We start from the raw sequence: 15,193 nt of genomic DNA, 5'->3' as shown, positions 1-15,193 counted from the left end.
AAGCGAAGCGCAAACAAATTTCATAACATGAAATTCGCTCATCTCTAGTTACGACCACCCTAGAATCCAGCGGAGGTGGTTGTGCATGCACACTATAGGAAAAAGAATTGACCTATGTGTGGTCCTACAATCCCGGCCACCAGAGAGGCTGGCACTTTTTCCTACAAAGCAAGCCCTCATGTCTAATCCTGACCCCTTTTAATGCAAAGACCATTAAAATAAAATAAAAAAGTTCTCCCAAGGGGTTAAAAATCGTAGGGGAGTAAGGTGATGTGATGAAATAGTACTATAATTATTAGTTACTGGAAAAATCCTCTGCCAGTCCGCTGGTCCTGCTGTTCTCTGTTGATGTCCTGCAGACAGTGATGATCTTGCGACCACTTGCATGTGACCAGTGTAGCCAATTACTGTCTGCCGACTGGCTGCAGTGGTCATGTCATTATTATTGGACATCGTAGACTGGTGAGAGTGGTGACCCTGGAGCTGTGGCGGATCTATCATTCAAGTAATTGTACTTTTATTGTGTTATGCTATTATTCCTTCTTGGACCAATTTTTTTTCTTGATCCTAGGCAACCCCTTTAAGGTTGTTCCCCGTACGCTAGCATAGAGTAGGGTTTTTCATTAAAGAAATCGATTGTCTCTTGATGTAGCGGACTTATTGGAACACAATGATATGGCAAGCTCCAGGACTTACAAGTTCTGTTGTACTAAGCAGTACCTTTTGTTATCAGGACATAGTCTTCTGATTGACCAGAAAGTTTAACCAATACAAGAACTGCCATCTCAGGTGTTTTCCGAGGCTTCACCACTTGAAAAGATAGTCACACATCAGCAAGTTGTCCGCTTCTCTCTGCAGACAGATGGAAAGCTCTGCACATTTTAAGCTCGTGATTTACATTTCTTTGGCTACAGAAGCTTGTTGACCTTAACAAACATTCTCTCCATCGTGTCCCTGCTGGGGTTTCCTTATCGACTGTTTTACTCACTTTGTTCTTTACCACTAGCTGATAAATGCACATTTTGCTGTGAACGTGAAGTGAGTTCTGCATTTGGCCCTTGTCATACCCTTGAAATTGTCTCGTTATTCTAGGAACCTAGGGAAGTCTTATGTATTTTGGTGGAGATTCCCACTTGAGTTGGTTGCATTGTTCAACTACAGTGTTGAGGTGGTCACCATATGTAGGCAGAAGCCTATTTTATTCATCTTGGAGAGGTAATACCTTTCCAACTCCAATGTCATCTGGTACACAAATCCAACAGTTCCAATTTAGTTGAACCAACTAAAGTACTAGTGTTGTTCTTATACACTGATGCCCATAATTGTACACCTTGATCTATGTGCAACCTGACTAGAGATTGTACACCAGAACTATGTTCTTGTGAGGTCCATCTATGCTTTGGCTGTATGATCTTACTTGCCTTGGCAGCAGCTGCCTAGCACTTATTGCAAAAGGTCAATTTACTGTCTTGGGGTACTTTTCACACCTGCGTTAAAGTTTTCCGGTATTGAGTTCTATCCTAGGGGCTCAATACCTGAAACATTTTTATCAGTTTTATCCTAATGCATTCTGAATGGAGAGCATTGCGTTCAGTATGCATCAGGATGTCTTCAGTTCAGTCCCCCTTACCGTATTTGGCCGGAGAAAATACCTCAGCATGCTGCAGTATTTTCTCTGTCTAGAATTCCGGAACACTTGCCAGAATGCCGGCATTATTTTCCATTGAAATGCATTTAATGCCTGATCCGGCACCAAGTGTTCCAGCAAAACTGATCCGGTTTTCCGCTCTGCGCATGAGCTGACCTTTAAGAATGCAAAATATATATATATAAATACCTGATCTGGTGTTTTAATGCATTTGTTAGACGGATCCACATCCGGATCAGTCTACAAATGCTATCAATTTGCATACGGATTTCCGGATCAGGCAGGCAATTCTGGCGACAGAACTGCCTGCCGAATCCTCACAAAGCAAGTGTGAAAGTACCCTTATGTTGCCCAGTGTTTTCCCCTCCAGTATGTAATGGTGGTACGTATTGTCCTTTCCCACCTTACATTTGTATGTGTTAAACCTCGTTTGCCTCTTCTTTGCCCAAACCTCTTGAGAATACTGCCCTCTTCTGTGTTACTGTTAACAGTTTAGTGAAAGTGAAATTGCACTGTGTAAGCCCTCTACAAGGTCATTGATCCGAATACTGAACCCCACTGGTAATGCTAACCCAGTTCTCATCAGGATATATGACCTACTAATCAGATGAGTTTGGTGGTACCTATCCTTGTTACCCTACTGGTAAAGCTAACCCAGTGCTAATAAGGATATATGACCTCCTGATGAGATTAGATTGATACATATCCCATGTTGATATTGAGTGAGTTTATTTCCATTTCATACATTAAAATTAGGGATGAGAAAATCAACTTCGGATGAAACATCCAAAGTCGATTCACATAAAAGTTTGTTCTAATACTGTATGGAGCAGAAGCTCCCTACAGTATTGAAATGTATTGGCTCTGATGAGCTGAAGTTATTGCTTCGCAAAGATTTGCAAGACTTTGCGTAAAAAAACATTTCCCGAACTTGGATTCCGTTCCAAGTGGTATAACTTGGACGAAGCAATAACTTCGGTTCATCGGAGTCAATATATTTTAATACTGTACGGAGCTCCTGCTCCGTACAGTATTAGAACAAAGTTTTTTGCGACTCGACTTTGGATGTTTCATCCGAAGTCGTTTCGCTCATCTCTAATTGAAATCAATTAAGAACGGAAACCTACGTGTTATACCTACTTACATCCTAATAAAACTAAACTCCTATTCTCCATTTTTCATGGCCACCACAAACCATGCTATTCTTTCTAGGTTTTAATAACTCACTGATGGTAATGGAGGATGACTACAGTATATGCGCCGGCACTTCTTCTTGAGATCAGCGATGGGTCAAACTGCTTAATCCTCACCAGACTTGTAATGTCATGGGTCAGAAATTATGAGAGTAGTAAATTTACACTAGAAACTTAATCTTACTATCAAAGAGATTGGTGAAGGGATATGTGGCCCAGTTCCTGAGCGACAATTAGCGTAAATGTTAGGTCTATTTAGGAATATTTCATCCCTAAACGTTCTCCTGTTCTGGATTGATATGTACCTTTCGGAGGGTTGTCACATAAAAGGACATGTCATGAAATCCTGTGTACTGGGATAAGTGGTACAGGTCTGTACATTTCTAAAATTAGGTTCTTAAAGGGATATTCTAGCTAAAGCAAGTGATGGCATATTGCAAGGATTTTCTGATTTTTGGGGGACTGACTGCTGAGACCACCACCGATTGCTGAAGTTCCCGTACCCTTAAATGGGACTAAGATGAAAATTACTAAAGAACTGCACAGAGATTTTGTGGTTAGTTGACTGTCTTGCTGCCATATGCTGATAATTAGCCTAGTGATATCCTGTCAGCTTAGCTTGGCTGAAATGCACCCTTACCTTTGCCAGAAACAAATCTTAAACCTTGAAAATCGATCTTCCTAATGCATCCCAACCACCAGTGAATATGGAGAAAGTATGCACTACATTCTACTGGGGGTTTCCAAGCCAAAATGGTGAAGAGGAGCAACTCGTGCTGTTAGGGTGACGCATCTTATATACAGAAAGTTACCGGGTCTTCGGAGGTAAACTCAGTTGTCAGCCTTCAGAGAAATAACCTTCAGGTCTTACGGCATTCTGGACACACATGACCATGAAACTACATGTGAATGTGAGCTGGAGTTTTTCTGCAGAGTATTTAGGTCAAGTACTTGTTCTGCGAATGGTTGTTTGGAGAGGTGACTTACTGGTGATGCTTGTTTCTTATATTGAAGCCATAAACATGGCACTTTATGGGTGACTCATCTTCTACTTCTTCCCCACAAACCCCGCTGTATTTATTGCTTACATCACACTCTGTAGGTTTTAGAACATCTACCCTAATTTCTGTACAAGTGCCTTCAAAATATTGTTGTTTGGATTGTGCTCTCCACACATTATGCGCTCGTAAAGGGTGTCTGTCTAAGCCACTACATGTTTTGTACTGTTCCTAGTGCCCTCTAGCTCACATACACCCTATCTCAGACATATTTTTGTGTTCGTTTTTTTTTTTTTTTTTTCTTAATTGTCCCTTGAAAACCATCTTTATATTGGTATGCAAATAAGCATTAATGAACCCAAGGGGCAGTAACTATTCACAATGAAGCCCAGCTACTCCTATCTGAATCAGTCTTGCTTCTCACCTCTTTGCCTCCTCTCCCGATGTCATCAAGCAACTGCTGGAGTGCTCACCTCACTTATGTGCTTGTGCCTGCACCAACTGGGCCCTCCTTTGGGCAGTCGACGGCGCTGCATAGACTTTCGGTGCATGTGCAGTGGATTTGATGAAGACACTACCCATAGAAGGGCACAGTAGCTCCAGCAAGATGGAAAGCTACCACCTATTGGGGGTAGACACCCTATAAATCCATGTCTGACCCTTTACCTGGCTTTGCAGCATAATTAAGGAAAAGAGACCCACCCATCTGCAGACTACTGTTTTTTTTTGTTTTTGGTTTTTACCCCTAGTCGGTGCAGAGCAGGGTTATCTAAACCCCCACTTCCCCAATCACACAGATTCATCTCCTTACAAACATTCATCTAAGTTGCTCTGTTGCTACCGGTGTTTTTATATATATATATATATATATTTATATAAGGCCTGAACAATATATCGCCAAAGCAATCGCAATCGATCGCCATATCGCAATCGCCAATTGGCCGACCCAAAAATGCTGCAATTATATTACCATATTTTTCGCTTTATAAGACAAACTTTTTCCCCCCAAAAAGTGGGGGAAAAATGGCAGTGCGCCTTATAAAGCGATGGTTGACTTTTTACGTGGTTGACACGGATGTATCGCCGGCCGCTATGCTGCACAGGGGGGCCGGCGATACATCAGTTACAGTGCGGGGAGGGAGGAGGGGCTGGAGGCAAGTAGTTATTTTAATGAACAAATGTTCTTTTATTTATTCTATTTTATTTATCTGTTCTGTGCAGTGCTATTAAGAAAATGGCAAGTTTTGTATTTTGTACTTTTGCAGTAATGCAAATATGTTATTTAATTTAGTAAAAGATGTTTTATTTTGAAAAACACTGTGCATTTCAGTTCTTGAGTGAAGCATAACTACATTTCAGCATTATCAGTAATTTGTGTGTGCTTTTGCCTTGAAAATCCAAGCAAATAGACCTCTAGCACCTTTACCTTAAAATATCGCATCACATACCGTTATCGCAATTTTTAGGGCCCTAATCGCAATCGCACAAAATTCCCATATCGTGCAGCCCTAATATATATATTGTAGGAGAGTCCCCGGAATAATAATGGACGGACGATACGTGCCACCAGAGGTCCTGGCCTCGGTGGAGTAAGAACCGGATCATTGCGGTTACAGCGGCGAATGCTGCTGGCGCAGCGTGTCCGGGCCGGTTCTTACTGGGAACAGGTAAAGAGTGGGGGGGTGCCTGTTCCCCACGGCCAGCCCAGGTTTTTGGTGGAGCTGGGCCTTTAAAGAACCCAGCCTGCTGATGATGGGGGTGGGGTGTGTCTTGCTGTGCTGGAGATTTCCACAGACAGAGTCAGTGCTGGTGAAGGAGAGTCTGGGCGCAGCACACATTGAAGGATAGCCTGCGACCTGTGGTACTACGAGCCGAAGGGGCTCTGGCCTGAGGGAGACAAAGGCAGGTAGCTTACAAGCCTGCAGAACTGCTGTGGTCTGTCCAAACCAAGGTGACTCAAACCTGCTGTTTATTTCCTATGGAAGGACTTTTGTTTTATGCACTATGTGAATATGCCCCTGTGTGGTCTGCACATTGCCTGTTATGCCTTTGGTGTGAATAAAGTCACGGTGTATCACAAAGACTGTCTGTGATTGCCTCAATACTGCCGCCGCTACCGTAGCCTACCACGAGCACATCCCCACAATATATAGAGATATATATATATATATATATATATATATATCTATATATCATATACAGTATATCCAGTGCTTGTGTGTGTATGTATGTGTGTGTGTATGTGTATATATGTATGTATGTATGTATGTGTATATATATATATATATATATATATATATATATATATATATATACACATACATACCCAGTGCTTACAGCCAAATCTTTGCCAAAAATCAGCATTGCAACTTACTGGATTTGGATAAAGACGGGTCTAGCTAAGGCATTGATCTGAGTGTGACAAAAGACCTATAGATATACGGTATGTCGATAGAAGACAACCCAAGAAGTTGAAATTTGGAAAATCATTGAGGTTTTGGTTGCTGGAAGTTGTCCATCCTTGGGTCCAACCAATTAAACCTTTTAAATTGTCAGAAGGTCCTATCCTTGGCGTACCAGTGTCACCTTCCTTATTGCTTAATATCACTTGTGCAAAGATTTGGAGGATTCCTTAACCATTTTCTCTTGTATTGCTAGCCTTTTCTGAAGGGTTTTACCAACCTGTTAAAATTTTCTTTGCAACCATTATTCGTTTTAAAGAGATGTACAATCAACATCATTTCATCAACCTTATTTCAAGATGAACATCTGTAGAATGAATTAATGATGATTCTTCTATAGTTTCGCTAATTAGTAGGATTAATTGGAAAAACATAAAAAATTGGGTAATTTACTCATTGCGGAAAAGACACCCTCGATAAACCTTTTTTCACTGATTAGGATGGAGATTAAAAATTTCTATTATATGTCAGAAATTAATCTTTTATGGCAAATGAATTTTTTTTTAAATTATTTTTTTTACATGGAACAATCTTTAGACAGTTGAGTCATAGTGGTTTGAGAAATTGATGTTATTTCTGTCAGGATGAACCTCTGCAAATGAGGATGTTTATTCCTGGCAAAATGAGGAGGATCATGATTGCCTATCAAGTGAACCAAGATGATAATTTTTTTAATCTGCTTCTACCCAGTGGAACCTGTGGAGAAATCCTGGTCCCTGCCACTTTGTTGGCTTTTCAGCTGTCTTCAGTTGGTATCTGGTGCCCGTCTGTCGAGTTCTGAAAAAAACTGGGCCATGTGCACTGCTGCAGCCAATAACTGGACTCAGCGGTGACATGTCACTACTGAGGCTAACCGTTGACCGCAGCAATGCCTATGACCCTGTCCGTGTGGGAGTTGACAGACAGGGACTAGATGTCCAGTGAAGACAACCAGGAGGGCCAGGGAACCGGAACAATGCAGCAGGGAGCAGGCAAGTATGGTTTTCTCCACAGGTTCAGCTGGGGTGGCGCAGATTTTAAAAAATAACATCTGGACAGGAGTTTTCTCACAATATAAAGAGCTGCCTCATCTTCCTCTCTGCTCGTCAGTATACAGCTGATAAGATCTTCAGCTTAATCTCTATAAGAATAGAGTTCATGAGGAGACATGAAGTACAGAGGGGAGGGTGTGGATAATGAGCAGCAGCTATTATATGCAGTCTCCATTACCACAGCCCACATTCTGTCCTGTCCCTCCTCTCTGAACTTCATGTTTTCTCATGAACTCCAATCCAACAGAGATTCCGCTGAAGATCTTCTCATCTGTATTCAGGATCATAACCCCTGACAGGTAGAGCAGAGATGGGACAGCTCTTTAGTTCAGTGATGTGAAGTAACCTGTGCTGCTGTGTGATTAAGACAGAACAGGCCGGCGGCCATTTTGTTTACCCTGAGGATTGCTCCCTAGACAACAATAGCCATTATAAATAATGAAAGGTATTTGGGAATGTAATATTTAAAGGGGTTATCCAATTTCAATAAAACCCCCCACATCTGCCGGGCCCGTCACCAGTAATATACTTACCCCGCTCCTGGTCCCCGCCTCGCCGCTGCTTCTCCCTGCACACTGATGAAAACATCCAGTGTCGGGGGAGCAGCCAATGGCAGGGACGAGGACGAGCCTCCCTAGCGTCACCCGCGATGCTAGGGAGGCTTGTCCCTGTCCATGCCTGCCATTGGCTGCTCCCCCACCCCCGACACTGGATGTTTTAATCCGTGTGCAGGGAGAAGCGGCGAGGCGGGGAGCGGGATAAGTATAAGTATATTACTAGTGAGGGGGCTGCCACATATGGGGGGGGGGGGGGGTTTCTTGAAAGAGGATAACCCCTTTTAAGTATTTTAATTTTCTTAATTCCCAGGGCTTAATAAATCAGTTCATTTTTTTATATTAAATACTACTATTAGAAATAACACGGCTGGTGCAGCGTGTTTGCAGGTCCTCGGTTCTACCACCAGCCTGGCCGTCTTTTCTTCCTGTAGAGATGATGTTTATGCCACGTGTATGTTTGTCTTCATCCTGTTCTTTTGTGCTCTGCTTTGTGGCTCCCGTGCAGAGTTTTCTTCTCTTCTTTATAATTAGTAAAGAGCAGCTCCTGTAATGAGTTTGAGCCAGAGGGATAATACATTTCATCTTTGCACGTAGCTGCAAACGAGGGCTGTACGCGCGCAGTTGAGTAGCTGCAAGAGCTCTACATTATGTTAATTCAGTTATTCAGCAGCATTTTAGATCAGCCAATTTGCACAGATCTTCCACCGGCTGCCCCTCGCAGCGAGTGTGTGCTTCCTATACGTGGTTCTTTAATCTAGCAAATCTTCTGGAGCTACACAAGAAAAAGAGCAATCGTAAATCTTTTTTTTAAGTGTGTGTGTTTACATGGGTACAATGCCTTCCATATGTCTTATAATAAAGGAATAATTCATTCAATTACACGGCCGTATTATCATGTAAAATAGGAACGCGATTTTGTTTCTCAAGAAAAATCTTACCTTGGAAATGTGTTGAAATCGTAGTATGGAAATACAGATTGCGTAGGGTTTACGTCTACCATGCCTCTCAAAAAGTGCTCAGAGTATACCATTGCAAGACCTTTCCAAAAAGAGTGAGGCTCTTGACCTGTTCCTTAAAGGGGTATTCCCATCTCAGACATTGATGACATATTGCTAGGATATGCCATTGGTGTCAGATAGGTGCAAGTCCCACCCCTACATCTGCTATTACCAGAATAGCCCCCCGCGGTGATGGCGAGCGCACCGCGCAAGCATGGCTGCCCTCAAATCACCACAATGGAATAGCTGAGCATGCAGTAGCAGTGAATTGACAGTACGCCGAGCATGCATGGTGTGCTCTTCTTCACTTTGGGGGCCCTATTCTGGAGTTAGGTGCGGGTCCCACCTCTGTGACCTGCTCCTATCGGATATTGATAGTATAGCCTAGCCATACACCATCAATTTGTGAGACGGGCTGGCCCTTTTAACTCTCAGAGCCAGAAGGTCCATGCAGGAGTGGTTTTGTGGAGAAAGGAGCATATTTTAAGATGGACAGCCAATAGGTGATATAAAGCTAGGCTAGAAAGTCTAAAGATGTACCATATTTATCATTTAGTATCAGCCACTATGATAAATCTTGTGGATTTTTAGACTGCCTGTCTAATGAGACAGCATCCATTAATCTGCCCCACTGTCTGTAGCACTTTTATTCCCTTTGTTATACTGAAACCTGCCAAATCGGTACAAAAGCTTGATAGGTTAGACTCACAAATTTGTTCTTTCCACAGTCCTCTCCCCAGGAGAAGGAGGTTCTGAACTCTATTCTCACAAGCAAATATTTGACACCAATCTTAGTCTGGCTGTATGTTTTAGACATGTTCTCTCCTGAATCCTATTGCCCCATACCCTTATCCAAGCTTGCATGTATTCTGAATGAGGAGAGGGGACTAAGCCAGTGCCTAGGCTCCTATTATGGCCACTTTTGTCTCCAAGAACAAAAATATTGGGCACGTTAAATCCATCTGTCCTATCCCTATTACCCCCAGCATTTGCCAACAACAGAGTCAGGAGACCCTGTACACATTAGCAGATTAGCCAATACTGCCAAAATCAACAGGTCTGGCCAACTTTAAAGAGTTGTCCTTCCTAGGAGGCGACAACCTCTATGGTCCCAACATGTGCCCCATTAAAAAACACTTCCACCTGTCCACTGTTCCACAGTTACCATGCCTCTGTTTTGTTCCCAGACACCTCTGCTCCCTACAGGATCAGGAAGTGGCATGGTGCCTTGACCACTGTGGCCAATCACAGGCCTCAGAGGTCACATCTACTTGAACGGCACAGCGTTACAGTGATATTGTTCAAGAAGATGTGCCTGCTAAGGCCTGTGATTGGGCACAGCAGTCATGGGACCAATCCACTTCTGGTCCTGTGGGGACTTGAAATGTCCGGTAATGGGGCCACAGACGAGTGACCGGTTTTTGTTTTTTTTTGTTTTATGGGGCGCAGGTTTAGCATCATAGAGGTTGTTGGCTTCTAGACCAGACCACCCCTTAAATCTAAAAATATTTCTCAGACCAGAAGAAGATTCCTGCATAGAGGAGCATACAAAATGAGATCTAAGGGAAGAAAAGCTACTAGCATTAACAGAGCCTTCAAGTAATTTTGGCTTCTTTTTTTAGTTTTTTCGGCTAAGAGGAAGTTGCTGATTTCAGTTAAATTTACCGTAGGCTTCTGTGTGCAGTTTTGTTGATGAAAGCGCCTTCTTTCTTTTTCACTCAGGCTCGGTACAAGCAGAGTCTGGATCCCACTGTAGATGAAGTGAAGAAGCTCTGCACTTCCCTGAGGAGGAATGCCAAGGAAGAGAGGGTGCTTTTCCACTATAATGGGCATGGAGTCCCTCGCCCCACCGTCAATGGAGAGATCTGGGTTTTCAATAAGGTTGGTCATTTTTCAAAAATACTCTTCTATGTCCAGCATGAGAGATGAGGTTACTTGTCTACACAGATTGTGCTACCCCTTTGAAGATGCTGGAAATATTAAAGCATGATTGAAATATCCCCAAGGTATGCAGTAAAGAAATTAGTAGATGTATTTTTATTTTTTAATGCAACTTTGCTTACAGACTGGAAAAATTTCTTCCCGGACAATGCTGCAGGTCTTCAGAACCATCAGGAGATCAAAGCAACTCCATGGAAATTTTTGACAGCAAAGACATTTGCCAAATGTCTGTGTTGCTTTTTTTGATGTCAGTCAAGATTCATATCTGTCGATCAGAACAAACAGAATATAGAATAAGAATTTTTCACATTATCACTATACTGGCACAGCATGATATCATCATGAGAGGAGCAGGGACCCAGTGTGACATCTTTGCCTTGGGCGTCAAAACATTCCGTCCCGACACTATGCATGGCTAAAGTGTCTGGAACAAGATGTCACTGTGAAAATGAATCCTGAGTTTTATTTCTTCCTGTATAAACTGCACGAATGAAGCATAAACAAGATTTTGGGAAAAACATTGGTCCTGGTTATATCATTTTTAAACTCAGGGTGGATCTCAAGACAATTCTTTGTCTTCGGTCCACGTAAAAGGGTAACTTTCATCAAAAAATAAATTTTAGCATATGTTACTTCTGCTGAAGCATTATTCATTATTATTTTTCAAGCAATCTTTAGTTTCTTCACGAACCACTGCAGACCCCACTATAATTGTCGGCATTTTACCAAGCAAGATTAAATATCTGTCATCCTCTTCTTTTTATTGTTCCCCTCAGTAAAATCTAATTGGTGTAGCATCTGGTGGCATCTGGTTTTATTGAGGCAGCTTGAGAGCTCAGTGCTTAGCGCATTTAGGGTCCATTCACACGTCTGCAAAATGGGTCCGCATCCATTCCGCAATTTTGCGGAACAGGTGTGGACTTATTCATTTTGAATGGGGCCGCAGTGGGCTGTCCGCATCTGCATTTGCGGATCCGCAAAAAAATAGAACATGTCCTATTCTTATTCGCAATTGCGGACAAGAAAGACATTTTCTATAAGTGCCGGCGATGTGCGGATCACACATTGCTGGTGTCCGTGTTTTGCAGATCCGCAAAACACATACGGACGTGTGAATGGACCCTTACCTTGTAGTGCTGGCGCCCTGGGTTTGAATCCAACCATCCGCAACATCTTCACACAGTTTGTAAGTGCTCCCTATATTTGAGGTGGTTTCCTCCACTCCACAAACATACTGATAGATTAGGGCTGTTTCACATTTGCGGTAAATAGATCCAGCAGGCTGTTTCGGCCACGAACAGCATGTTGGATCGGTCCCTGCTGGCGTTCCCTCTGTCCCCATTCACTTTAATAGTGGCCGGCGGAGATCCAGCTGCAACCCGGCAAATATTTGCCGGGTTGCAGCCGGATCTCCACCGGTCCCCATTATAGTGAATGTGGCTGGACAGCATCTCGGCAGTGCATGGTAGCGCCCGGTCTTCACGGATCCAGCAGGCTGTTCCCAGCCGGAACAGCCTGCACGATCTTTTTACCGCAAATGTAAAACAGGCCTTAGTTTGGAATTGGATTTTGAGCCCCAATTGGGACATTGGCAAGTGTAGAACACATTATGGATGGATGGACAAAGAGTTAAGTAAAATAGATGGCGACTGGTTTATTTTCAATTGTCTTTATTAAAAATGTTCAGCCATTTTTAACATGTATGGGTTTAAAAAGATCAGTCTGTTTGCAGAGTATCATTTCTCAGTCCCATCAGCTGATGGCTGCGTGAAAACATATCTTTGACCTCCTGACCTTAAACACTCATTTAATCCAGGGATGCCCACCCGTGGCCCTACAGCTGTTGCAAAACTACAACTCCCAGCATGCCTGGAAAGCCGACAGCTATCAGAATACAGCAGGGCATGGTGGGAGTTGTAGTTTTACAACAGCTGGAGGGCCGCAGGTTGGGCATCCCTGATTTAAGCGATATTCTTAACAGTTTAGCTTTAATGAGTGTTTATGAGGTCAGGAGTTCAGAGATAAGGCTTCACGTGAGCCATCAGCTGATTTTAACCCTTGTATCTAAAAAATAGCTGAACATTTTTAAGAGAACCAATTCAAAAGGGAGGTTCTTTGGTACATTAAAGTAGTTTCCCGACCCACAAGCTAAAATTATTGGCCAGAATGTATTTAAAATGAAGAAACCAACTCACCTGCTCAATGGCGCTCTATTCCCACAGAGTGCCATCCCCACTGCTTCCAGTCCCCTGTGGACCGGAAGTGTGATGTCCTGTCTGTGGGATATCTGCATTGAGCGTGTGGAGAAACACTGGTCCTTTATTTATTTGAGTTTTCCTGGATCTTGATACATCTGCTAATGCTGCAAGAATAAAGGCTTTTTTCGGCTCAGTTACTTGAAGTTCAGTTTAGGTGGGGAGGAAGAGAGTAGATATCTGTATATGAGGGACAGTGCATGTCGGGTGATAGAACGGAGTTTAATGAGTTGTTTGAGCCAGGATAGAGATCGATCTGGGTCGAAGGGTAATTCTATTTTCCTAAGATCTCGTCAGAAATCTAATAAATGCATGAAAGGTGATGAGCTCACTCTCTCCAAAGAAAGCAACCCCTCTCGATCAAGGGCGCCCAGGCATTTAAATCTCTTACTCAGGGGAGATCTAGGAGACGTGCGCAAACCCCAGATATTTCTTTAATGTGTGAGTGCAAATGAGCTTGTAGAAAACCCAATGGCATATGGGGTGGGGAAATTGTAGTAGATTGGGAGATTTATTAGGAGGACCACACTGCCAAAGTGCCCCTACATTTGGAGTTGGAGTGCCCATAATATAAGCCTATCAAGGTTAGATAATATATGTTCTAGAGCAATATGCCTCTGTTAACCTGCACTGTGGTGTAGTAGGTCCACATGTCTGGTAGCCCAAATCCTGTAAACCTCTTTTACATGGTAAGGATAGAGTAAGCAATGCGCAGAGCCCCTGCGCCCCAAAGAAATGTCGAAAAGAGTCTACAGATATGAGTAAAGAAGGAAAGGGGAAGCCTAAGTTTGGAAGAGGTATAAAATTATTTGAAACAATATAGGTTTTAAGAAAGTTCTTCCTACTCATCCATAAACCAAAGGGTAATCTTGTGTTCTTCCACTAGGTTTTTATATTATGAAGGCGTGGGATATAATTTAGTGTCTAAAGTTCTCCAGTGTCCGCAGAGATCTTTGTCCCCAGACTTTCGGTAGCCCAACTGAAGGGCATTAGTTGTTTTACTGAATTCATTATGGAAGGATGGCAATTTGTATTAAGAGCCTCAGACTTTACCATAGTTGATCTTAAAACTCGACATTTGTGCAGAAATCCATATCATTCCAAAGGGTTCACATACTTTTTCTTGCATCTGTGTTTATATATATATATATATATATATATACATACCATATCACGCCATACAGTAAAATTACATAAATATCTTAGCATCTTAGTGTATGCTCCAAGTGCATAGACTTTGGACCCCATCCTTGGAGCTGTTGGGTGTGATGGGGCCATGAATATAGACTGTTACATTAGTTATATCCTATGTTCCCTTCTCCATCCACTGCAACTATCTAATCTGTAGACTTCAGATATTTAATGTATCTACCCAGGTCAAGAATGAAGCACAGTTGACCTGGGTTACAGTAATTTTATCCATAGGCACAGGTCATGGTTACATCTGCATGGGTAGACGTATAAGAAGTGCTTCACATAAGCCTTTTATCTTCATTTAACTGCTGTACAGACTGTCCTTGCCGCTGTTCCGCATTCATAAAACTGAACAATTAATTTTAGCAGCTGCAGAGCTCCTGACACATGAGGAGCAGCACAAAGCAGTCTCATGTCTGACGGAGGTTTTTGTAAGCACAGATCTGCATAAAGAAAGCGAGCAGCAGTCATATAGTGCACAGCGACATACAAAGTAGAGAGCAGGATACAACATGAAGGACACGACAGATACGGGAGGTGGTCTTATTGCCCTATACTCGAGGTGCACAACATGTGGCCCCTAGCAAATTCATGTTTGGGGACTCCTCTGAGTTTGGCACTCCAAAGAGGAAGATGAGAGTTAAAGAAGGTAGCCGTCCATGAACTTTGCTGTCTCCATTGTAGTTTTTGAGAATTGTGAAATGGTCGTCTGTTTCGGTAGCTCCAATAAACTGCAGCGGACAAGCAGTCTCTTGATAGGTGGGGTTCCTCTTCTGGGAATTCCACTAATGTCATATATTTATGGTACTGTTATGTATATACACCTTTAATGTCTCAGATGGGAATTCCTGTCTGAGGGTCCATTCACACATCAGCAAGTGTTTTGCGTGTTTTGCAAAAAGCACGGACACCAGCC

At 42.6% G+C, this 15,193-nt stretch overlaps 1 protein-coding gene across 1 annotated transcript in view; it reads left to right on the top strand.

The window, feature by feature from the left end:
- RPTOR (regulatory associated protein of MTOR complex 1) overlaps positions 1-15,193 on the top strand; it is a 185,898-nt gene that overhangs the window by 87,225 nt on the left and 83,480 nt on the right. The window contains exon 3 of the mRNA XM_044297418.1: positions 10,610-10,768. Coding sequence (XP_044153353.1) covers positions 10,610-10,768 — 159 coding nt within the window. The remainder of the gene's footprint in view (positions 1-10,609; positions 10,769-15,193) is intronic.

Source organism: Bufo gargarizans, chromosome 6 (assembly GCF_014858855.1).
Source record: "Bufo gargarizans isolate SCDJY-AF-19 chromosome 6, ASM1485885v1, whole genome shotgun sequence".
Lineage (NCBI taxonomy): Eukaryota > Metazoa > Chordata > Amphibia > Anura > Bufonidae > Bufo > Bufo gargarizans.
This window is presented reverse-complemented; position numbering and strand designations above follow the sequence as displayed.